This window comes from Pollachius pollachius, assembly GCF_949987615.1.
Source record: "Pollachius pollachius genome assembly, chromosome: 15".
Taxonomy (NCBI): Eukaryota; Metazoa; Chordata; class Actinopteri; order Gadiformes; family Gadidae; genus Pollachius; species Pollachius pollachius.
The window spans coordinates 12,691,707-12,715,093 of NC_136948.1; the positions used below are offsets into that span (position 1 = coordinate 12,691,707).

The window sequence follows — 23,387 nt, forward strand, 5'->3', positions numbered from 1 at the left end:
GAGAGAGAGAGAGAAAAAAAAAAGAGAGAGCGAGAGAGAGAGAGAGAGAAAGAGAGAAAAGCACGAAGATAACAAGGACGAGAGAGTTGAATAGGGGAGTGTGTACCTGGGTAACACACGGAGCACAGACACAGGGAGCATCCAATCCTATAAACCCCCTAAAAGCTGTTTTCCTCTTTGCTGGTAGACATGGTTCAGGCGGTTCTCAGATAAGAATTGATGGCTAGTTTTTCTTCTGGTCCACCGACCACGGCACCGTACTATATGTATCAAAACACCCTAACAAACCTAATGTAGAGGAGATCCTCCGTATTGCTCGAGCAATACACTTTCTCAGCACGACCTGCAGGTAATCTCATGTGAGAGATAGACCATTTCAGCCCTGGAAGAAATCACTCCTCAACGACAGCCAGACCTGTGTCAGGGGAGAGCCTTCTTCCTCCCTCACGCCCGAGTGGCGTCCAAGCTCACCACCAGAGCAATCGGTACCATTGTCACACAAACACAGACGGGCACAGGCACAAGCACACACACACACACTCACTCCTTGCTTCAAAACTAATCACCTGCTACCCAGGTGGGGAAGAGTGATGGGTGGGTCCTGTGTGTGTGTGTGTGTGTGTGTGTGTGTGTGTGTGTGTGTGTGTGTGTGTGTGTGTGTGTGTGTGTGTGTGTGTGTCTGTGTGTGCGTGCGTGCGTGCACGTGTGCGTGAGCGTGTGGGACTGTGTGGGACATCCCGCGCTCCCTGATAGTGACAGCCAATAAAGCGCGCTCGTGTAAATAAACCAACTCCACGATTAGCTGGGGGAGAGACGCGTCTCCAGGCGAGGAAAAGGGCGGCAGAGAGAGAGAGGCTGGCTGGCTGGGAGGGAGGGAGGGTGAGGGTGGCTGCGGGTGGGTATGTAGGTGGCTGGGTAGGTGGGTGGCTGGGTAGGTGGGTGGCTGGGTAGGTGCCCAGCTCGCCGGTGTGGCGGTGGAGGGTGGGCGGAAGGTGGGTGGGGGGTGAGTGGTGTTTTTTTTGCGAGCCCACTAGCAGAGGGGATTACCCGGGGCTAAATCTCCTGGATGCTCTCAGTGCGGTAATCGCCGGGCGGAGCGCCTCGCTGGGAAGCAGATGTCACATGGTCCGCTGGGCCAAGACTGGGAGGGGGGCGGGAGGGCGGGAGGGTGGGAGGGTAGGAGGGTAGGGGGGTGGGGGTATTATGTGTGCCCGATCGCCCCTCAGAAAATGTAAAACAGTATCATGGAAACAGGAGGGAAGTGAGGGACAGAGAGAGAGAGAGAGAGAGAGACTTATAGAGACCGAGTGGCTGGGAGGCTCAAGTAGGGATTGGTTATGAATTACACACTGAATGAAGAGGTGGAGCATGGAGGAGGAGAAGAAATAGGTGGAGGAAGAGGAGCGGTTGGTAGAGGAGGAGTGCAAGGCGGGAGGAGGAGGAGGAGGATGAGGCAGAAGGTCAAATCTGATTGAGTGGAGGAGTCATCAATGTGGTATGTCTCTCCCACCTTGGGAAATAACGTAACCCACTATGCTCCATAAACCCATTCAGGCGCGTGTTGGTTCTAAGCCTCAGGGGGGTGTGCAGGAGCAGGGGGCATCACCTAAGAGTCTGAGCCCCCAGGCAGTCCACCTACATTTGTTTCTGTTTCCGAGGGAAAATGAGCTTTTCTTATTTATTTCCTAACTCCCAAGCTCTACTGGAGGAATATCCAGCAGTAAAAGTTTGGTGCTGGAGGTTGTGGGGGTGGTGGTGTTGGTGCAATGGTGGTGGTGGTGGTGGGAGGTAGATGATGGTGGTGGTGGTAGGGGGACTGTGATGGTGGTGGTGTTGGTGGAATGGTGGTGGTGGTGGTGATGGTGGTGGTGATGGTGGTGGTGATGGTGGTGGTGGTGGTGGTGGTGGTGGTGGTGGTGGTGGTGGGAGGTAGATGATGGTGGTGGTGGTGGTGGTGGTGGTGGGGGTGGGGGTGGTGGTTGCAGAGGAGCTCATTGGATATTTATGAAGGGGGATTCTTGTGAGCATAGCATGCCAGATAAAACCAAGAAAAGAGAATGAGGTAGCATCATGAACAGCAGCACCTCACCAGCCTTTTCAAATTCCTGCTGCTTTATGGTTCACATTACTCTGCATTAGTTTAGGAAAATAAAAATATATATTTCTATGAGTCACTGCATGTCCCAGCAGGGTGTTTAACGTGTGATAAGAGCGTACTCTGGGATAAAGTGAATTTGCATACATCTATTTAAAGAGAGATGCGATCTCGGCAATGAGGAGGAGCAGGAAGTTGAAGAAGAGCAAGAGATTCTCCAGGCGTCTTCAAAGCCCTAATCCACTTACCGATTTGTTTGATATTATGCAAAATAATGAGCTCACATTTGGGCCTTATTTAATCTCTGGATTTCGAGGTGTGAAAGAGACAGAGAAGCATCTGTACCTTGATGTGTTTCACCCCACAGCTCACCAGCTTGCTCGGCTGGTACAGATCCCACGATATGTCAAATATCTGTCGAGGAGAACACAGAGGACAATGCGTCTATGTATTTATATATATTTCAAAACATTGTTCACAAGTTTTCCAACCAAGGAAATGTGAAAATGTGTTTAGTTGTATCTAAGACAATGTACGTGTGTATGTGTGTGTGTGTGCTTGCGTCTGTGCATGCATGTGTGTGTCTGATTTCATGCATGTGTGTGTATCTGCTGTGTGTGTCTGTGTGGTTTGTGTGTGTGTGTGTGTGTGTGTGTGTGTGTGTGCGTCCATGCTCATGTAAGAGCATGCGTTTGTGAGATTGTACCTGCATCAGCGATGCCTACATGCACGTTCATGCGTCGACCAGTCTCTACAGTGGGTGTGTGTGTGTGTGTGTGTGTGTGTGTGTGTGTGTGTGTGTGTGTGTGTGTGTGTGTGTGTGTGTGTGTGTGTGTGTGTGTGGGCTGAATCGGGAACACAACAGCTGCCTGTATTTCATCTTTTTAAAATTCCATTTCATTAGCCGTGCGTCTCGTCAGCCGCGCCCAGGGAAGCGCTGCCATCAATCAGCCTCCTTAACCCGTTTACTGCACTGCTGAGGGGGCGGCGTCCTGCCCCCTCAGCTCCTACCAGGAGGATAATACTCAGCAGGTGACAGAGCAGCAGAGCATTGGAGGAAATGAGTGTTTACCCTGTCTGTGTGGCCCGGGGCCACGGCCAGAACCTTCCCTCTCCTCCAGTCCCACACACAGATCGTGTTCTTGGCATCCAAGCCGACAGACACCAAACACTGCGGGAACATAAACAAAAGAAAAACAGACAATCATCATCACACAACCAGATGGCTACAACTGTTCGGTCTTAACGTAGCTTGACAAACTAGCAACAGAGGTAGTTCTTGTAACTTAAGATCCACACAATGCGATCAATTGAAGGGCTAATAATGCTACAGTGGAGGGAATTCTCCAGCCCCTGGCTGTTTGGAGAGCGCCCAGTAGAGTGGGTTGGCTGAGCCTCCTATAGCTGATTGAATGAGTAGGCAGCAGTAGAGAAGAAGAGAGGATTGCTTATGGGAGATTCACTCTGGGCTCTGCAAGCTCATTTTGCAAGCTGGTGGGTGTCCTTTGAGTTGATGCTGAATCAATGTTTGGTCAGAGAACATTTTTTTGCAGAGATCTGGGAGACATCCGCGTGTGTTTGCTCAACGTTCTACCTTTGTAAGTGTACTGAACTCAGGGCCAGAGCCTCTGAATGCATGGTGACGGATATCTTAACAACCCTTACTAAACCAGACTAAGGATTTTTAGTCAGTCATCTCTGAGAACCTGTCCATTTCATGTAAAATGTTACGAGACATAAAATAAAATACAATCAAAATGATGATAATAATAATTCTTACAAAATAAAATGAATTTGTTTCTGATTAATACTGTCTAGGCGATTTGTGAATGCATATATTATAAATAGGAAATGATGGCCACGATAAGAATCATCAGCTAACAAAACCTTGTTTAGTGCATGCAAGCCGGGTTAATCAGAAGATATCTTTTAACAAAAAGTACATAGAAGGGGCTTAATCCGACTTCCAATAATTTCCCACCATGCTTGTGTAGTGCGGCCACGCACAACCACTGAGAAACTTCAAACGTTATCGAGTTATTGTCAGTCGAGTCTGCTGTCTCCTTTGATAGCCGTGGAATAGTTTTAATAGGTGCACCAGCTTACAAAAAAACCTTGGCAGGGTCCTGGGTTGAACTCTGACTGTCCTACGATTGGCTGAGAGAACAGAGAGATGCAGAGTAGAAAGATCTGTTCAACTGATAAGACCAGGGAGCTTCCTCTGGCTTTTAAACACTGTCAGATCCCATCAATATCCCCAGCTCTACGCCCGGTCAGGCTGAGAGCGATGGGGGTCATTTCCCTGTCTTCCACCACAGCAAATGTACAAGGTATATGACTCTGCTGATGGTGGGCCCTTGGGGCACACAGAGAGAGACTGGTGGGATGAATCCCTAGTGTTTTATGTATGAAATATATATTTAGATATAAACATTTGAGTGTTCCAAACAATATCGTCCTGCCTTGGCCGAAGGCTGTAAGCAAAGGTCGTTTGGAATTGAAATATCACTGGCCAGGCAGATCATTGTGCATCATCAGCCCAAGCCACTCACCCTACTAGAGGGAGAACTATGAAGGAGTGGAACTGCTCTTGTGCTTTTTGCAGCCATAAATTACATATGAGTATTTTAAAGCTCCTCCAGGCCAATAGCCCCCCCGCCCAGAGGAGGACACCTGAATGCAGGGACTAGCCGTCAAACACAGCAGCGACAGCAAATAACAGTCATTCAGCTGACTGTTCGGAGTTTAGCCGAATGGGTGATGTGTATGTGCCTATATGTGTGTGTGTGTATGTGTGTGTGTGTGTGTGTTTGCCTGTGTGTGTGTGTGTGTGTGTGTGTGTGTGCGTGCGTGCGTGCGTGCCTGTGTGCGTGCGTGCGTGTGTGTGTGCGTGTGTGTGCGCGTGTGTCCATGCGCGTGTTTGTGTGCAGCTGTCCGGCTAATACTGCAGGAGTAATCACAGATGTGTCATTTAGAGATTCAGCCCAGCAGGCGATCCCCAATTACCAGCTCCGCACAGCTTCCCAGAGAGGGGCAGCAGCTGCAGCACTGCCACACAACTCCACTAACAACTGCTAGGTCCTACATTCAGCCTCCCTCTCATCCCCAGCCTGGCTGGGAGGACCACGAACACAGGGTGCTAGGCGGATGAACACTGGGCCAGAGGTTATTTGGACTAATCATAAAGTAGAGGGGTGCCAGCAAAAGTGTTTATCCACTATTTAGAAATTTTAGCAGAGGCTTATTTTAATCAAGGTGACTGAGAGCAAATGTAGAGACATGAGCGTTAGTAAGCAGGTCCAGCCAGGATCATTTACTTTGAGAATTATGCCTTTTTACCTGCCAATGTCAGAATAGGAAAACCGACTGGCCAAGCGACTGTTTTAACAGCCAACCCTGAAATGTTTTTACTAGCCGCCACTGGCTAGTGGCAGGCGTTAATTATGGACCCTATGACCTGTTGGACTGTGGACATTGGGGCACTGTGGAGGGTGGACATTGGATGCCAAACCACCGGAGCATCCACCCTCTGTAACTCTCCCGTTGCCCCCCTGACCTCAGGAACATGACCATGGGGCCGCGGACGTACCTGTCCCTCCAGGTCGAAGGCCAGGCAGGCGATGCCGTGGGTGTGCGTGTCCTTGAGGATGGACACAGTCTGCACTGTGTACGAGTCCCACACGCAGATGTACGGCTCCTTGCCCACCTGCCCCGTGGCCACCAGCACGCGCTCCGGGTGCAGCGCTAGACTGCAGGGGGGAAAGGGGAGGGATGAGTGACCAAGAGACACAACCAGAGACTGAGAGAGAGAGAGAGAATAGGGCTTTGTGTGGGGGGAAGGGTTGATAAAGCGAAAGGAAAGGAGAGTATTTGCATTGTGTTTATGTATGTATAGATGTGAGAGTGAGCGAACATCTGCATCTGCGTCTGTGTGTGTGTGTGTGTGTGTGTGTGTGTGTGTGTGTGTGTGTGTGTGTGTGTGTGTGTGTGTGTGTGTGTGTGTGTGTGTGTGTGTGTGTGTGTGCGTGCGTGCGTGCGTGCGTGCGTGTGTATGTATGTATGTATGGGTATGTGTGTGTGCGGCTCAGTGCCAGGATAGCACCTGGCAGCAGAAGAGGACGACCCCCCCACCCTGGCTCCCACCCTGCCCCCTTGCCTTGGGGGTGGCATGCTTCACTTCAGCTCTTCATGGTCAGATACCTTCACAGGGCACCACCGCCCCCCTCCCATGCCTGCTGCTGCCTATGGAACAGCCTCCCTCTCAACTGTGCTACTCTGCCTCCTATTAAGTCATTCCGTTGAATTCTCCCCCTCCAGCTCCTCTTCCGGGGTCTCTTGACTTCCCACAGCATATGCTCATTCTCTTACATAATCATTTACCACTAACCCTCCACATCATTTTGGTCCAGTCCACACCCCCACCATCACTGCCACCACTCAGGGCTACGCACGCGATCCCACTCTGCAGCTGAGCAACAGCCTACTGTACTATACAGCTCTTTAACCCCAACCCCCCCCCCCCCCCCCCCCCCCCTCCCTTCAGCCCCCCCCAGCCCCCCCTGCAGCCGCCTGTCACGTTCCGATCCTCTGATTGATTCACTGGGCAATTCCCTTCCCTTCCGTTGTCCTGGCCTACATAGTGAACGGCGCTCCCTCCATCATAATCAGGTCGGCTGTGTTGCCGAGCCGACCGGCGCCCAGCGTCCCTCCACTAATCCTGGCGGGCATTCAGAGGGCTGGAGCGGGCGGGCCGGGCTGGGCAGCGGCAGACTCCCGTCATCAGCCCACGACGAGGCGGTGCTCTTTCTGTACCACTCCCCTCCCGCCCCGGGTCTCTCTCTCTCCACACACACAGCCACAAGCGCACGCACACGCACAGAAACGCATTCACAAACAAATTCTGATTTTGCTGTTTTTTCGTTGCAATCCAAGACAGCTCCCAACCCGCTGTGTATGCTTGTGTCCCCCTGTCTCTGGTGATACTCTGGGGGGTTACATTCTCAAATGGACCCGAGTCTTTATGGTTTACTTGGCCTCTCTCTCTCTCTCTCTCTCTCTCTCTCTCTCTCTCTCTCTCTCTCTCTCTCTCTCTCTCTCTCTCTCTCTCTCATCAACACCATCACCCCCACTCCTCCTACACCTTATATGTGCTCAACTCCACCACACCGTGACACAACTTCTCGGATTGCTTCATGTGAATTACATAATCAGAGCATAACATTCTAAATATAGCAGCTGGAAAGACAAGGAATCTGATTTTAAGTATTTAAAATTGTAGACAACATGTCGTGGCAGATAAAATAAATGTAGCTTTGGCAAGGACTGGTGCTGAATCGCTGAGCCATTTGTTCCATTTAGAACAGCAGGACTAATATGACTGTGTATAAAGCAGAAAGTATTATCATACTACTCTCTGCTGGGCAGATGCTTTCATCCAAAAGGACTCAGTGAGAAATGTGAGATGGATGTCTTTTTGGAGCAGATAGGGACATCTTCCTCTAATGCCCACCGCTAGACTGCTGACATTCGAGAGTCAAAGCTTGTGCCTTTTGGCTGGAAGTCAAACATCCTTCACACAACGTCGCTTTTGTCAGTGATGCCTTCATTTCATCAAATAAAAAAACTAGAGAATTCCATACGAATTCAATCATCAAAAATAATGGGCGAAGTTTCAAGCTTAATGATTCAAAAATGTGCAGCTTTTTTTTTTTATGATTGTTTTATTCACACACTGAGGAGCGATTTCCACCCACTAAGCTCAACTTATTCAGGAAGAAAACGCCCCGGGTCTCACTTCAGTGAGCTTTACTTTCTTCGCCATCAGCTAAAGAGCATCGCTAATGGCATATCTTTTATCTTTCATACCGAATAGTTTAAGGTATTTCAATTCAAGTTCAAGTCAAGTTCAATTGACATTTCCGGTGATGAATAGCTAAACCGTATAGTTAATTATAAACCTGGTAAGAAGTAGTTATTGGCAGGTGATCATAGAGAAAACAGCCCTGACACTAATTTACAGTCAACACATTGATAATTGTCCTTGTATTTATGAATGATAGGTGGGATTGATCGGACAGTAAGCCGATGTGTTCTTATTCAATGTGATTGATGATGCTGTAGGCCCCTGACTGTGACAGGGATGTGTTTAGCAGGCAGAATGTCTGAGGCATATATTAAAGTAGAAACGTAGTATAGTTGTAAAATGTTGGGATTTACACTTGATTGGATTAAAGGGATTTTGAGTTGACTTGCAAATGTCTAAAGGTCAGCTCTAATCCTGCTGCCAATTGCTTGACTACCGCTGAGCAAACACTGGTTTTTAGAGAAGTACAGTGCAACAAAACGTGGTCGATGAACAGAGTGACGGTCATCTTGACATCTTGTATCTTTTTATCTATGAATCTATAAATCGATGTATCTTGCGACCATTTAACAATCCACACCCAAAGCATTCATTTGTAACTTGTTCAAGCAACAAACATCTGAACAAATCAAACTACTCACTAACTATCTATGTTTCCGGTGTGATGGTTAAAGCATGCGGCGCTCATTGGTTCCGGCTCTGTTCAGTAACTCGGGGAGGATCCTAATCGGTGTGGACAGACCTGCTCTTTAGATACCAGTTTTGAGCAGAGAGCCAGGGCAGCTCTTCCCAGAGACGGGAGAACCGTTCACTCCACGGCCCAGCCTCCGAGGACACGCCAGCACAGAGCCTGCGAAAAAATACTTGTCACTGTATGAGCTTCTCATAGTGGTTAGGGAGTTTGAATCCAAGTCAAAAAAGGTGCTGGTCGATTCCCAGGCCTTGGAGTCTCCCTATGGGTGTTTGTGACGGGGTAGGATGTTTCATCCCTACCTTCTTGTTTTGACATGAACATGTTTGAATGTCAATTCAGTATGGGTCACTTTGGATAAAGGCTGCTGATGAATAATAAAAGGTATTGTGGCAACTGTGCAGGACAACCTCAATAGCCAAACGCCAAACAAGTCTAGATGGCATGGCAATCAAAGGTTTTCAGAGTCCTTTTGAATTACAGTTCAACACAAATACAACCACAAACCCAGCTTGGGGTTTAATTATGGCAAAGAATGATGCAATTATTGGTTGGTGATGTGGAGACACACACTACGCTTTAACCTCTGACTATAATTGATATAACAGCACAGATGTTTATAAAAATCTGTGCAGCTATACCAATTATATGCGTCTGTATAAATACAGATGCTAATGCCAATAACAATACTCACATGCTCTGGGCTTTAGGTGCTTTTGAACATATCTTTGTTCACAACATCAGCCCTCATATCTCAACTGACTGAATCTGAAGCAGTAAAACCCAAATAGCTTGAAGTATTGAGATGTTTTCATATTTGCATACAATATATATTGCATATATCTGCTTCCTGTATTCTGACCGGAGAGCCCTGATGTGTTTTTCTGAAGACGGTCGCTGAACCCATGCCCCATTGGACTCAGTAAAGCTTGATGAAAAGATATCAACCCTCGGCCTCTAAAAACCCTTGTATCCTCATTAACACCCTTTTAATGAACACATTCATTAGTGCGTGGATCAGAGTTCCGATTAAGAGAGGCTGGCGAAATCAATATCATAAGTATACAAGGCTTACAGACGGGTGTGGGCTTGGCGTTGGGGGACGAGAAGGACAGGAGGAATGTAGATGTAGTGGTAGTAGGGTGAAGTAGTATGACTGGGGAGGATGGGGAGAGAGAGACTTGAACATGATGTGGTTCAGGGAGTTCTGGGGCTCCTACGGTAGACAGATCGATACGACTCAAAGAGGAAGAACCCACCCTGCACTGTCCACCATTCTGTCCCCAGAAAATAGACAACAATGTGTTTTGGGATTTTCTTTAAAACAGTTTTTTATGTTGGCATGCTTGTGCGTCTGGCCGCCTGGGGACCCACTTCCCTCTTTTGGGAATGACCTACATGGCAGCTGTATGAAGTGATCTGGGATTGAGGGAAGGCATTCGTCTTACAAACTTGATTCCGTCATTAAATTGCACAATGTCATTTACAGTAGTAAAAAACACAAACATTTACGTATGCATGTGTGTGTGTGTGCATGTGCGTGAGTGCTTGTGTGTGTGAAAATGCGGGTCTATGAAGCTGTCCCCGGAGAGTGTTTCAATATTAATAATATTGACCAGTCAGTGACAACACCAACACAGAGTGGGGGTGAAATGTAGGCCTACGGCACATGCATAATACACAAGCACCCCAGGGACCCAGACAAAATGTATTAGGTTTAGAGTATGAATACATTTGCCTCTGCTGAGACCTTCCTGCAACATGAACTTCTTCATTAGGCTATAGTGAGAGTATCAACTAGAATTTTAAGACAAATTTGGGTTGATATTAGGTTGTGTATCACTTACTGACTGCTGCAATGTTGAGTACATCTTCCCCATACCGCGCTAACCAATTATGTGCTCCAATCAAGCATTTCAACTTAGGGAGCACATGGGTGGAGTTCACGCTCTTCAATTAATAATTGAGCCGTAGGCCAGCTGACTAGCGACACAGTATATAACTCTAGTCATCTCCAGGCCAACCCAAGGCATGTCAACAAAAGCACTGAAGCATTAGACATGGGTCCTATAGTGGGTGTAGTTAAGTTGCTGGCAAAAGAAAATACAAGAATGACCGTCTAAATAGGAAATATGTAATGGATAAACTTTGTATACAGGAGATTAACTTGATCTTGTTGAGTTTGTAGTGCACCACCACGAGTTGCTGTGAGACGTTCTTCGCTCATTTCTAGACCAGTTGGTTTAAGGTTTCCCACGGCTGCTTTAATCGGGGTTAAAAGGACCCCAGAGAGACAGAAAACCTCAAGGACAAACACACATGTAACATGTCCACTTATCAGACACTTTCTTTACCAAACTTGTTCGCCCAACCCATACACGTCAGACAAGGCACACGCATTAGACGCGAAACGAGGATGTGCAAGATGAAACATCAGCCCCAATGACGCTCGTCTTCTGCCTCTGTCCTTGGTGCTGAAACGTAGGGATTGACGTGCATTCAGTCAGTGTTGTGATGGGAGTGAGGTAAAAACGCTACCTGATTATGTCATCGTTGTGTCCCAAGTAGAATTTCTGCTTGTGCTCCCGCGTGTTGTACACAACTCCCACGCCGGCGACGAAATACACGATCTCCTTGGCCGCCGTGTAGTACAGGTTGTTGCGACACTGGTGTCCCCGGTACCCGTAGACCCACTCCAGTCTCAGGTGGCAGTTCGGAGCGGTCCTGTCAGCCATGTCCGTACTTCCGTGTCTCTGGTGCTAGCGCCTGGTGCAGGAGACAGGGTCATTCACCAGAAAGGATGGTTCTTTAAGCCAGTATGAGTCCCATTAGTTCCGTTGGATGTCCAGTCAAGAGCGTTGCCACAATGAATTATTTGATGTTTCATGTGCTTTGATAGAAGGCTATCCTAATTTATTTTCTGTGAAAGGTTCCTGTTTTTCCTTCGGAATAAGCTGTTTCAGATGTTTTGGGATGGTAGGTCTACTCATCATACTTTGGCTCCGGCATCGCAACGCTCTCCGACATAGGTCAAAGCTCTTGTCAAATCCCACAAAGATGGAGCTTTACTGTTATCCACAAGCCCCGCCCACATCGATGCGAGATCAGGGGCCGAGCCAATCAGGTCCGTCCTCATCCGAGAAGGAGAATTCAAGACGCACAGGCTCGCCGATTACAAAGGTTTGGGGTTCGCGTGCGAAGGCTTTCTGAGTCACCGTTTTCTATATAAAACACTTCGTCAAAAACCCGTTAAAGCAACTCATCATTAGTTAGCGGGATGTGAATGAATCACAGGTGAAATATAATTAAAATAAAGTCAAATATTGCCGTTAATGTACCCTGCATATTATAAATTGTTAGAGATACAAACATAGAGTGCTTTTATTGTATGTGTTCTGCTCTAATCTACTGCACTTTTCTATGAGCTTTTATTGTCTGCATAATTTATTGTCTGTTTGCAATTGTCTGTCGATTCGTTCTTACTATGTGTTACTATATCTCTTCTGAGTCACCTATGTTGTTTTTTGTCTTTGTTTATGCATGCATTTTATTTCAGTAATTTTAGGTAGCCTTTTGAATACCTGGCCGGGGACAACGGATGTAAACTAGCCTCTTAGGCTAACTCTGGCTCACTTACAGTTTGACTGTTGATTGGTGTGCAATGTCCCAGAAATAAACCAATAAATAAATAAAATAGAGCAAGTTTTGAATTGGTGGGAACGTTTTCTTCCAATACATGTATTGTATAGTGACATCATTTTTTTTTATTGTTTTAGGGAAATACTGCAATAGACCGGAGGTAATAGGTAATAATGTAACATGTAATGCATCATGGTATAAACGAATAAAGGGGAAAGAACGACAGTAAACTGAAGTAGGGCCAATGAAGCCCCGCCCCCTGTCCGTTGCCGAGCAACAGGAAAAAGCTTTAGCAGTTCATCCATGGTTAGCCTGAAAGCTCTCTGTTGAAACTCCAAGGGATTTTCTCTTTTTCGTTTTACTTAAACCATGGAAGTGACAATGGATCCGTTATTTCTGGCGTGGAGCTACTTCCGGAGAAGAAAATTTCAACCATGCTCTGATATTTGCTCGAAAATATTAGAGGACAGTCCCTACGATCAGGTAATGTGGCGTAAAGTAGTTAGCTAAGTCGCCTAGCATGCTAGCGATCTGGATCTGGATCGGCTGACTTGGTATCGTGGTAAACATAATCCTGATCATCTCTGGTGGACTCGTACGATTACTTAACCTTCTCTTCTCCTTAACCTTAAAGCGCCTATCTCTTTATTTGCATTTTTACTTTGCAACATTTCTTTCTCTGATGTTTGTTGCTCCCCTCTTAATGTTTTACAATCTGATCTCAACACATATGCTATCTTGTTAACTCAATCATGCTCTCTCAAGGACGCTGGCTCCTCAATGCTTATTTCTGAGGTAACCTCAATCCTTTGTCTTCCTGCACTGTTAACACTGGATACGGCAATATATATGCAGTCCCCCTGCAAACCGAGTACATGTTGTAGTAACGAGTGACGAGTGTGACTCTCCCATCCCCTACCCTTGCAAATAAATGTAGTCTAATAAAAAATATGATCAGCCGTATCGTGTTATGGAGAAATAGCTAAGTACGTAGTTCTTGTCAAGTTGTTCTCCTTCACTGGGATTTATATAAACTGTGTGTGTGTGTGTGTGTGTGTGTGTGTGTGTGTGTGTGTGTGTCTGTGTGTGTGCGTGCGTGCGTGCGCTTGCATCAGGCTGCGTGGAGTCTGAAGACAAGAGCGCTGACAGAGATGGTGTACATAGACGAGATCGAGGTGGACCAGGAAGGCATCGCTGAGATGATGCTGGATGAGAGCTCCATCGCCCAGGTTGCTCGTAAGTTGCTCCGCAGGTGAAACGGAGTGAAGGGTCCTCTAAGGTGAACCCCACCCCCAATGCCTTTGCCCCAATGGCTGCACTGAGTCCTTTGGCTAAGCTGTTACAAAGGGTTGCTGGTTTGATCCTGTGTGAGGCGGTGGGGCATCAGAGAACCAGTGTTTCATTATTCACACTGCCCAAAATAATGCTTTATGTCAGCTTAATTGAGAATATACAATTACTTATTCTACTAATTTCCAGGACCTGGGACATCTCTGAGACTCCCAGGAACCAGTCACGGTGGTGGACCCACTCCCGCTGTCAGGTACCCCAGGCAGAGAGTAGATCCATCAGTTCAACACTTAAAGCCAAGCATGGTGAACTCATTCAAAGCAACAGCTTGTAATATTAGTATTTCCTTGTTCATTCCACCTGAAGGCCCATGACGCAGTCGGGGCGCCCCATCACAGGGTTTGTGAGACCCAGCACCCAGTCAGGGAGACCCGGTACCATGGAACAGGCCATCAGGACCCCGCGCACGGCCAGCACGGCCCGGCCCATCACCAGCGCCTCCGGGAGATTTGTTCGCCTGGGAACGGTAATACAATGGTGTTTCCCCAAGGGAGCGAGTTCAAATGCATTATTCCTGATGAGGAGAGAACAGATGTCCAACCAGAACCAGATCCAGCCATTAGCTTGTGTGTGTCTGCAGGAAGACGTAGCACATTGAATGCACTGAGAGTTAATTGTGCAGAATGTATTGTTTCCCATATAATGACTTTATTGCTTCTTCATAGTCATAATAGTAGTCATTATCACATTTACATCCCTGGATAAAAGATAATCTACCGCCATCCCCACTTCTACCCCCCCCCCCCACCAACCCGCCAAGTCTACAGCAAGGCTCCGCATGACAGACATTCACACATACACACACAGCCAGCCCTCCATGTACATATACAGATGTTCAGTGTTGTGTATTTTGTTCTTATTTTGTTGTGTTGTTGTGTTCACCCAGGCTTCCATGTTAACCAATCCAGAGGGACCATTTATACATTTATCAAGACTCAATTTCTCCAAGTATTCCCAAAAGCCCAATTTATCCAAGGTAAGACTATGAATAGTTTTGTAATTTAACTTTATTGATAATACAATCGTAAGCATAACATTTTCAAATCAATGTGCCTATTTGTCTTCTAGACTCTATTTGAGTACATCTTCCATCATGAAAATGATGTGAAAAATGTAAGTTGAAGGACAGTTATTGGCTTGAGTATTGATTTCATACAAATGTACCGCAGTACATGTACCTTCCACATGCTTCAGGACCTGTGTTCTGTACCCAGGCTTTAGATTTGGCTGCTCAGGCTACTGAGCATGCTCAGTTCAAAGACTGGTGGTGGAAGGTTCAGCTGGGGAAATGCTACTACAGGTAATCAACCACAAGTATTAAAAACATGTTACTATCACATAATATTTCAAGATTATATTACAAATCACATTTAAGGTTTATTATCAGAAGCTGCTATTCAATTAAAAAGTAAAAAAACAAGCAACATTACAGGGGTTATCTTTTGTGTGTTGTTCTTTCAGACTTGGTTTGCATCGCGAATCAGAGAAACAGTTCAGATCCGCGCTCAATCACCATGAGGTGGTCGATACTTACCTCTATCTTGCCAAGGTACTCTTATATTGAGATGTCCTAACAACCAATCACAGCTCAGAAGATAACACAAAGATGCAGTAATCTTTGGGACACAAATAGTTAAATTGATTGACGTCTTGTTATCTCCCGTTAAAACAAGGTGTATCAGTGTCTCGACCAGCCAATCACAGCGCTGAACCTGTTATCTCCCGTTAAAACTAGGTGTATCAGCGTCTCAACCAGCCAATCATAGCGCTGAACCTGTTATCTCCCGTTAACACTAGGTGTATCAGCGACTCGACCAGCCAATCACAGCGCTGAACCTGTTCAAGCAAGGCCTGGACCGCTTCCCAGGAGAGGTCACTCTACTCACGGGAATCGCACGCATTCACGAGGCGAGTTTGGTTAATCTTTTGTGTTTTAAAGTCTCCTCCATCTTAACCTCCAAAAAACATTACACACATCCTAATTAAATGGACCGTACTCCCGCCATATTTTTAGTCCATTGCGCGTATTTGTAACCTGTGTTTGTTTTGCTGTCGTCTCCTTAACAGGAGATGAACAACATTCCCTCAGCCACAGAGTACTACAAAGACGTCCTGAAACAGGACAACACTCACGTGGAAGCCATCGCCTGCATCGGCAGCAACCACTTCTACACGGACCAGCCCGAGGTCGCACTGCGCTTCTACAGGTGACGTGCATGAGACCAACCCCTTGAGCTCCCATTGCTTGTTCCAATTCAATCCTGAATTCCTGAATGCCAATTCAATCCTGAATTCCGATTCCAGCAAGAGATGGGAGCTCAAGAGGTCGGCACCAAACTCTTGAGCTCCCATTGCTTGTTAGGATTGAATTCCGATTAAATCCTGAATTCGGATTCTAACAAGCGATGGCACGCGCTCCTATCGCCTGTTTATTTAATCCTGTCGGTCCCTTAGACGGCTGCTCCAGATGGGGGTGTACAACTGCCAGCTGTACAACAACCTGGGCCTGTGCTGCTTCTACGCCCAGCAGTACGACATGACGCTGTCGTCGTTCGAGAGGGCCCTGGCACTGGCGGCCAATGACGAGGAGCAGGCGGACGTCTGGTACAACATCGGCCACGTGGCCGTGGTAAGAGATCAGGGAGGGGTAACGCTGCTTTCTACCCATGCTCTGTAGCTGTAAGAGGCTCACCGCCAAAGTGGCTTACGATGGAGGGGGGAGGGGGCGGGGGGTTGAAGGGTTAGGAAAGACGTGAAGCTTCAGGATGCTAACTGGTTGGCTTTGGCCATTTGGGATCCAACACCCTAGCCGCTATACTATCCTGCCCACTTTGACATTGTTTCTGAAAAGGAAAATGCGTAACTCTTTATGTTTCTTTTCAAAGTAAAAGTCAGATTTATTGTCAATTCCAATATGTGCTAGACAGGAATCAAACTCTAGCAATCGAAATTGCGTTTTTCTCTGGGCCATGGTGGAATAAGGAGAAAAGGAGCAAATTTGATAAAATAAAAAAAGTAATATCTACAATTAATAAAATCGAAATAGTGCAAAATAATCCTAATTGATAATTCTTCTAACCAATGGAAGCCTTTGACTCACTGCCGAGTGTGTGTGTCTCCATACTCTCCTGACAGGGCATAGCAGACTTGACGCTGGCCTATCAGTGCTTCAAACTGTCTTTGGCCTTCAACAACGACCACGCCGAGGCCTACAACAACCTGGCCGTGCTTGAGCTGCGCAAGGGTCGCGTCCAACAGGTGAGCACTTCGGCGTCTTTGATTTGGCATTTTGTTATTGAGCCTCATTAGAGCCCACAGGACTTGGGCTCGCTAATGGGTGAGTGTCCCATGAGCTCTTGAACACATCTCAGCTAAAGTGATCAACCTGTTTGGTATAAGTAACATTAGATGTGGACGCAGTTATAAACAAATGGAACATAATTGAGGATTGAATAAATAATTATTAGTTTCTTGGTTCTTCCAATCCGAAACCTAAGGGAATGTTGACCTAGTTGCCAACATTCTAGTCATTTCAAACCATTCCATAATTTCGTAGAAATGTCAGCTTCTTGGGTTGTTTGGATGGAATACAGTGGACAACACTTGTGAATGTCACGGTGGTGCTTATGATTAACACTGTATGTGTTGTTATGTTGCTGCAGTCCAAAGCCTTCCTCCAGACCGCTGCATCCCTGGCCCCTCACATGTACGAGCCTCACTTCAACCTCGCCACTCTCTCTGAAAAGGTAACACCGTTGTTTTCAGACACAGCATTCACCTCATTTGCAACTTGCAAAAACAAAATGTGCATCCCATCCAAAGGTGTTTCCTCCTTAGTCGTCTACACTGCTTCTGTGATCTAAGGGTGCCTCACACCTGAAGCGGTTAACCCTAACCCTAACCCTGGTGGTGTGAACGCTCACTCGAACTCTGGTGCAGCGGCACACACGCACTCTGCTCCGTATCCAAGTAAACTGGTTCTGTACACTTTACTGTTTGAGGTGATTGGGTTATTTTTTAATTGTAGGAAAACCAAAGCAAACTGAAAAAACAAAGAAACAAAGAATCAATCTCACCCCAGAACCAACTGTGTGAAAGCGCCCTTACACTTGTTGCATCCTTTTAATGTATATTATTTTGTAGCGTATATATATATGCTCATTTTTATATATTTAATGTATGTATTATCTTACAGTATTTTTTTGTCATCTTTCTCTATTATTATTATTATTATTATTATTATTATTATTATTAATTTTGACCAGAGCAATCGTGACAGAAAGGATTTCCCTCGGGATTAATCAAGGTGTGTGTGTTGCGTGTCTGTGTCCAGATTGGAGATCTGCAGAGCAGTTACATCGCCGCCCAGAAGTCTGAGGACGACTTCCCGGAGCACGTGGACACGCAGCAGCTCCTCAGAGACCTGCGGCAGCACTTTGCTGTGCTCTGAGACCCCCAGGGCTCATGTAGTCCACGGTCCCGGCCCGTGTTGGTAGTGGAACGCCATCTGTCTGGACAAAGGTTGTCATGCTAACATGTAAATAGTAAAGAAAAAAATGTATGAAACACACATTTATTGTAATAAATTGAATATATGGTGTCTTTGATATGAGATTGTATTTCCATAGTTTCAGAGATATATTGTCATTTTTATGCATTCCATTCAGATAAATGACTGTGAAAACATATGTGTGTGCTTATAATTTATTCTTCATAGACAGAGGGCAAAATTGTGAGTGTAATGCATTTTAGATATGTTACTTTATTCTCTTCAGCCCTGCAGTTTTCTTTAGTCCTCCTATAGTGACCAAGCTGTTCACAAGAAGCAGCAGGGAGTCCTTATTGGCCCTTTCTTTGGGTTTTATGGACTTCCAGCCTGTGCAAACAGAATTGTTTCATTTGATACAAAGTACAGAATTGCAGGCCATCTATAGTGCCGTAACCTGGTTTTGGATTAAAATGATAACTGACCCTGCAGAGGCTATGCTTGCAATAAACTAGACACAAGTATGCTACCCTCATCAAAGACATATCATATGTGGGTTCTCCATGTTGCTTGTTTGGATGGGAGCGTTCAGGAAGTGCAGAAGGGTCCATCTGTTAGGACATTGCCCTGTGTTAACACAGGTACTCACACATGTTTGCACTTGCAAATAATTAGTTTTTTGTCATTAATGCCTAATCCAAAGATTAGTTCAAACTATAAAGCAGATGTCTTAAGATTTTAAATCAGAAATAAAAGCATTAGCAGTTGTTGAGTCTAATTGAATCAAACCATTGAGATTGACCTGGGCGAGAGGCTGACTGCTTTAAAGCTCTGTTTTTGCAATGGAAACGAAAATGGTCTGGCTATGGGTACAATCCAAACCACACTATGCAATGTAGAAACCTATTCAGGCAGGTGGAGGTCTTCTAGGTTGAAGTTATCTGGACTGATGACCAGACACTGATGGGAAAGACGGTTCATGCTACCATCGTTCATGTCAGTAGACATGTTGGCCTTTCCTGTCAAACGGTTTGAACCTGTTGTGATACTTAGGTGTCAGTGATTTTGAAAGAAAACTTACTGCATGTTTTTTCTTCAGTAAATGAAATGTAGAAACAGTATTTGTTTTTATATAATTAAGTCAATTCATCAAAAAAGCATTTCCTGCATTTATTGACAAGATATGGATATAAATATATTCGTACAAAGAAAAGAGATCTCGACATCCATGTACAAATTACAGGGTCATATATTAATTACAATAAATCATTTATTCTTTGACTTCTTGATCTTTGTTTGGTCTGATATTTGAATACAATGAAAAAAAATCCCTGTGTGACCTCAACAACGTAACCAAGTTGGTATGAATCCACAACCACAAGTCATTGAATCATAGGGTGATAATTACAGGTCTTGAGAGTCCATTTCACAAATCCATTTGAGCGCATGTGAACAGGGAACGTCGTTCCAGGCGCTGAAGGGGTTCACCCCGGGATAGACGCCTGCGCAGTCTTCTCCTGAACTACCCTGATCGTTTGGCTCTCCAAAATGCCAATAGCTGTATGAAGGGGTAGAGGACGGTTATTTGGAACTTTATAACCGACCCATGAAGCAAATTTCCATCACAAAAGGAAAGTACATTCTTAACATAAAACTAATGCTCATAAAACCTTCGCACATATTAAGCAACTTACAAGTAGAATTTAATCAAACATTCCATAAGCTTTTGCCGATCGGTTAGGCACTTTAAACAATACAATGTAACACTTCAATATAAATCCTCTTTCTTGAGAGTTGGTTCTTACTTTATGTTAGGATATGCACCTTCAATTTGAGACCTGATTCCTGATACGAGTAACGGTGCACACAACCAAACACAACCACAACCCAACTACCAACCTGTATGTTCTTTAAACCCAAAAGAAAAGTAGCCACACAGAAAAGTGGTGTTTGAGGTTTGGTGCAGTGTGAGAGGTTTTTTGTGGTGTCAGGTTTTGTGCAGTGTGTGAGGGATTGTGCAGTGTGTGAGATTTTTGCAGTGTGCGGTGGGTGAGGTTCTGTGCGGTGTGTGAGGTTCTGTGCGGTGTGTGAGGTTCTGTGTGGTGTGCTGTGTGTGAGGTTTTGTGTGGTGTGTGAGGTTCTGTGTGGTGTTTGAGGTTCCGCGCAGTCTGTGAGGTTCTGTGTTGTCTGCAGTGTGTGAGGTTCTGTGCAGTGTGTGAGGTTATGTGCGGTGTGTGAGGTTCTGTGTGGTCTGCTGTGTGTGAGGTTCTGGGCAGTGTGTGAGGTTCTGTGTTGTGTGTGATGTTCTGTGTGGTGTGCTGTGTGTGAGGTTTTGTGTGGTGTGTGTAGTGTCGGGTTGTTACCTATCCACAAGCAGCTTTCCATTCAACCACTTCCAAACGCCTTCCTCATCCACGTCTCTCAGTCCGATCCAGTAGGCTGCCACGTACAGCGGTGCACTGGGATCGCTCCTGTCTTGTATATGCATGTGCAACGTCGACTGAAACAAACACACAATCGTGTCCATTCACAAAACGGGATACCAGACAAGACACTGATGATCATTTAAACAGGATGATTGCATAAGCCTTCCAATCATATCATATATCATATATAGTATAAATGGATTCCCACCTGTTTAACACTGTTGTCTATGATGGCCAGGTCGGCTCCAGCCCTCTTACAGACACCTCTAGCCTCCGTCCAGGATCTCTTCGCTTGGTTGGACCCAGACAGGTAGAAACATCTGGATAGGATGTGAGTCCAACCTGGTAAACAATGTCCACAGTCCATCGCTGGAGTCGAAACACACGCAGAATAGTTGAAAACAAACAAAAACATTGCAATTTTGTGAATGTATTTCCATCATATATAACATGATTAACATTGTTCTATTGTACAACGTCAAGCGTTGTATTCTTAGCAACGTGTGTTAACCCGGTAGACCTACTCATGAGATTCACTTTGGTCTGCAGTCCTGCAGTCTCCTGGTTAGCCTTCTCGAGTATTGTGTTGTAGTCCCTGCCTCTTCTCTTCTGGTGCTCCAACTCCCACCTGGTCACGTCAATCAGCCTCTTCTCTTTCTCCAGCTGCCGGACTGCCCTGTTTCGGGACTCGACTGTGTTCTGGTATTTTTTTAAGATTTTGTGAAAACCCTCACTGGTCTGAGGCAAAGCCTCTGTCTGCTGGCTGTCTGGAAGAAACAAGGGAATGCAATATCACTGCTGTCTCTCTCTTAAAGGATTGTAACAGCAACATGCAGCATGTTTCCTGTTTTATAGGTTTATTGTGTGGCATTCCTCAGTTGTCCTTTTGTGACACCTGTCACCCTTTCGTCCACAATAGGTCAATTCCCATGGCTAAATCCATTTTGGTAATGCAAGTTATCAATGTTTCTAATTACTATAAAATATGACCATACATACAGTTTATATCTTTAAATGTAACTTACAGTAGATTCCCAGGCTCACATCTACCGTAAACAGAACAACGGCAAGCACGATGAGGCACAATACTGCTGCTTTTCCGGATCTCACACCACTGCTTCCTACAGAGATAGACACTGGACAGAGAGGTTATGGGCGGTGGTCAACTTTAGGGTCCCAAAACAGTACATCAACGCTCAGTCACTGTCAAGTGAATTGTTCCATCGTCAGTTTGAGCATTCGTTATATTATGAGACACTATCAAAGACACTGCTACTACAAAGTTTACTTTTAGAATATCTTTTGTATTTCGGTACTATACCATTTTGGTTCTGTGTATCCGCAAAATCCTCTTCATCACTCAATTTATCGTTGATGTTGCCATATGTGGGAGCCGCCTTCGGTGGGATCTCCATGTTGGTTGTGTGGATGGGAGCGTTCAGGGAGTGCAGAAGGGTCCATCTGACAGGACATTGCCCTGTGTAAACACAGGTACTCAACCATGTTTGCACTTCAGAAAAATGCAAATAATTACTTATTTTTCATTAATGCCTAATCCAAAGATTAGTTCAAAGCATCAAAAAATAAATCAGAAGTCTGGTTTAGAAAACCCAGACATTTGGAATCGGAAATAAAATCATTAGCAGTTGTTGAGTCTAATTGAATCAAACAAACCATTGAGATTGACCTGGATCAGAGGCTGACTGCTGTCACGCTTCTGTTTTGCACAGGAAACACACAAAGGTCTGGCTATGGGTACAACCCAAACTACACTATGCAGAGTAGAAAACGATTCAGGGTGGTGGAGGTGGGGAGGTTTACTAGTCTTCTAGGTTGTAGATATTCTGGACTGATGCCCAGACACTGCTGGGCAAGATGGTTCATGCTACCCAGAGTTGTTAAGTGAAGTGAGTTTCACAGCTGGCTGAATGTATTCTTGTTGGTCACCACAACCACTTCATGTCTACTAAGACATCAGTAAATATGTCGGCCTTTCCTGTCCAAATGTTTGAAACTGAAATCTTGGTGTCATTACTTTTTAAAGAAAACCATCTGCATGTTTTTTTCTTCAGTAAACAAAATTTAGAAACAGTATTATTTTTTCAATAAATCGAAATTTTAAAATGTTTTCATTTATTGATAAGATATGAAAATAAATATAAATCATACAAAGAAAGACCTTTGCATCCATGCACAAATGACAGGGTCATATATTAACTCTATCCTTTGACTTTGATCTTTGTCTCTGATCTATGTCCGGTGTGTCTGATATTTGAACATGACTATCACAAATCCAGCTCTTTGATCATTGGTATTCGGTGTTGTTCCAGATATGAAACGTTCCCTCACTGGCATAAGGCTCTACCGCAGGCGCCCAGTGTTTTCTCAAGACTTCCAACACCTTTAAACCAATGACATGATATAGATTTAAAGATACGCTTTCAAATGCATTCTGGCGCTGTGTGTAGTCCTGCCCCAGTCTGAACGGCTTTCCCTGTGTCTCATTGGATGAGTGTCACCATCTATTCTAGTTGACAGTTCTCTTTGTTTGTGTCTGCACTGTTCCAAAGTAAAACCCAGTTATTTATTCTGTGAAATGGACCCTTTTAACAGCGAGGTGGGTGAAGGAGGGCAAAGACAGCAGTTGCTCATAACACCCATTATGAGTGTGCTCATATGACCTCACTTGTCCTCACATCTATGTAGCATACTGCCTGGGCCTTAGTACATAAAGGGTGCAGAATCAGTGTGATGGGTGACACCTGTTTTTGGCCCATAACAACGCTTCCCCTCCTGACAGGTAATCAGTAGGGTAAAGTAACCTTCTGTTCCTGTCA

The 23,387-nt window shown here is 45.5% G+C and overlaps 2 protein-coding genes across 7 annotated transcripts in view; one reads left to right on the top strand and one right to left on the bottom strand.

Moving 5' to 3' along the window:
• Positions 1 to 11,384, bottom strand: part of eml5 (EMAP like 5) — a gene marked incomplete at both ends in the record, with an annotated part of 42,388 nt that extends 31,004 nt beyond the window's left edge. The window contains 4 exons of the mRNA XM_079751766.1: positions 2,441 to 2,509; positions 3,168 to 3,266; positions 5,685 to 5,844; positions 11,188 to 11,384. Of these exons, the coding sequence (XP_079607892.1) occupies positions 2,441 to 2,509; positions 3,168 to 3,266; positions 5,685 to 5,844; positions 11,188 to 11,384 (525 nt within the window). The remainder of the gene's footprint in view (positions 1 to 2,440; positions 2,510 to 3,167; positions 3,267 to 5,684; positions 5,845 to 11,187) is intronic.
• Positions 11,385 to 12,657: 1,273 nt separating this feature from the next.
• ttc8 (tetratricopeptide repeat domain 8) lies at positions 12,658 to 18,108 on the top strand (the record flags this gene model as incomplete). 6 transcript variants are annotated; one of them, XM_079752942.1, is made up of 15 exons in its annotated part: positions 12,658 to 12,771; positions 13,054 to 13,083; positions 13,404 to 13,524; positions 13,768 to 13,831; positions 13,945 to 14,104; positions 14,525 to 14,614; positions 14,707 to 14,751; positions 14,853 to 14,938; positions 15,100 to 15,187; positions 15,436 to 15,546; positions 15,706 to 15,845; positions 16,093 to 16,267; positions 16,774 to 16,896; positions 17,301 to 17,384; positions 17,972 to 18,108. In XM_079752942.1, 15 exons carry the CDS (start codon positions 12,658 to 12,660, stop codon positions 18,086 to 18,088), a joined length of 1,548 nt encoding a protein of 515 aa, XP_079609068.1. The 6 variants fall into 6 exon arrangements, with proteins under 6 accessions (XP_079609068.1, XP_079609067.1, XP_079609066.1 ...); XM_079752941.1 differs by lacking the exon at positions 13,054 to 13,083 and having other exon boundaries at positions 12,658 to 12,786; XM_079752940.1 differs by lacking the exon at positions 13,054 to 13,083.
• Between the last annotated feature and the right edge of the window lie 5,279 nt (positions 18,109 to 23,387).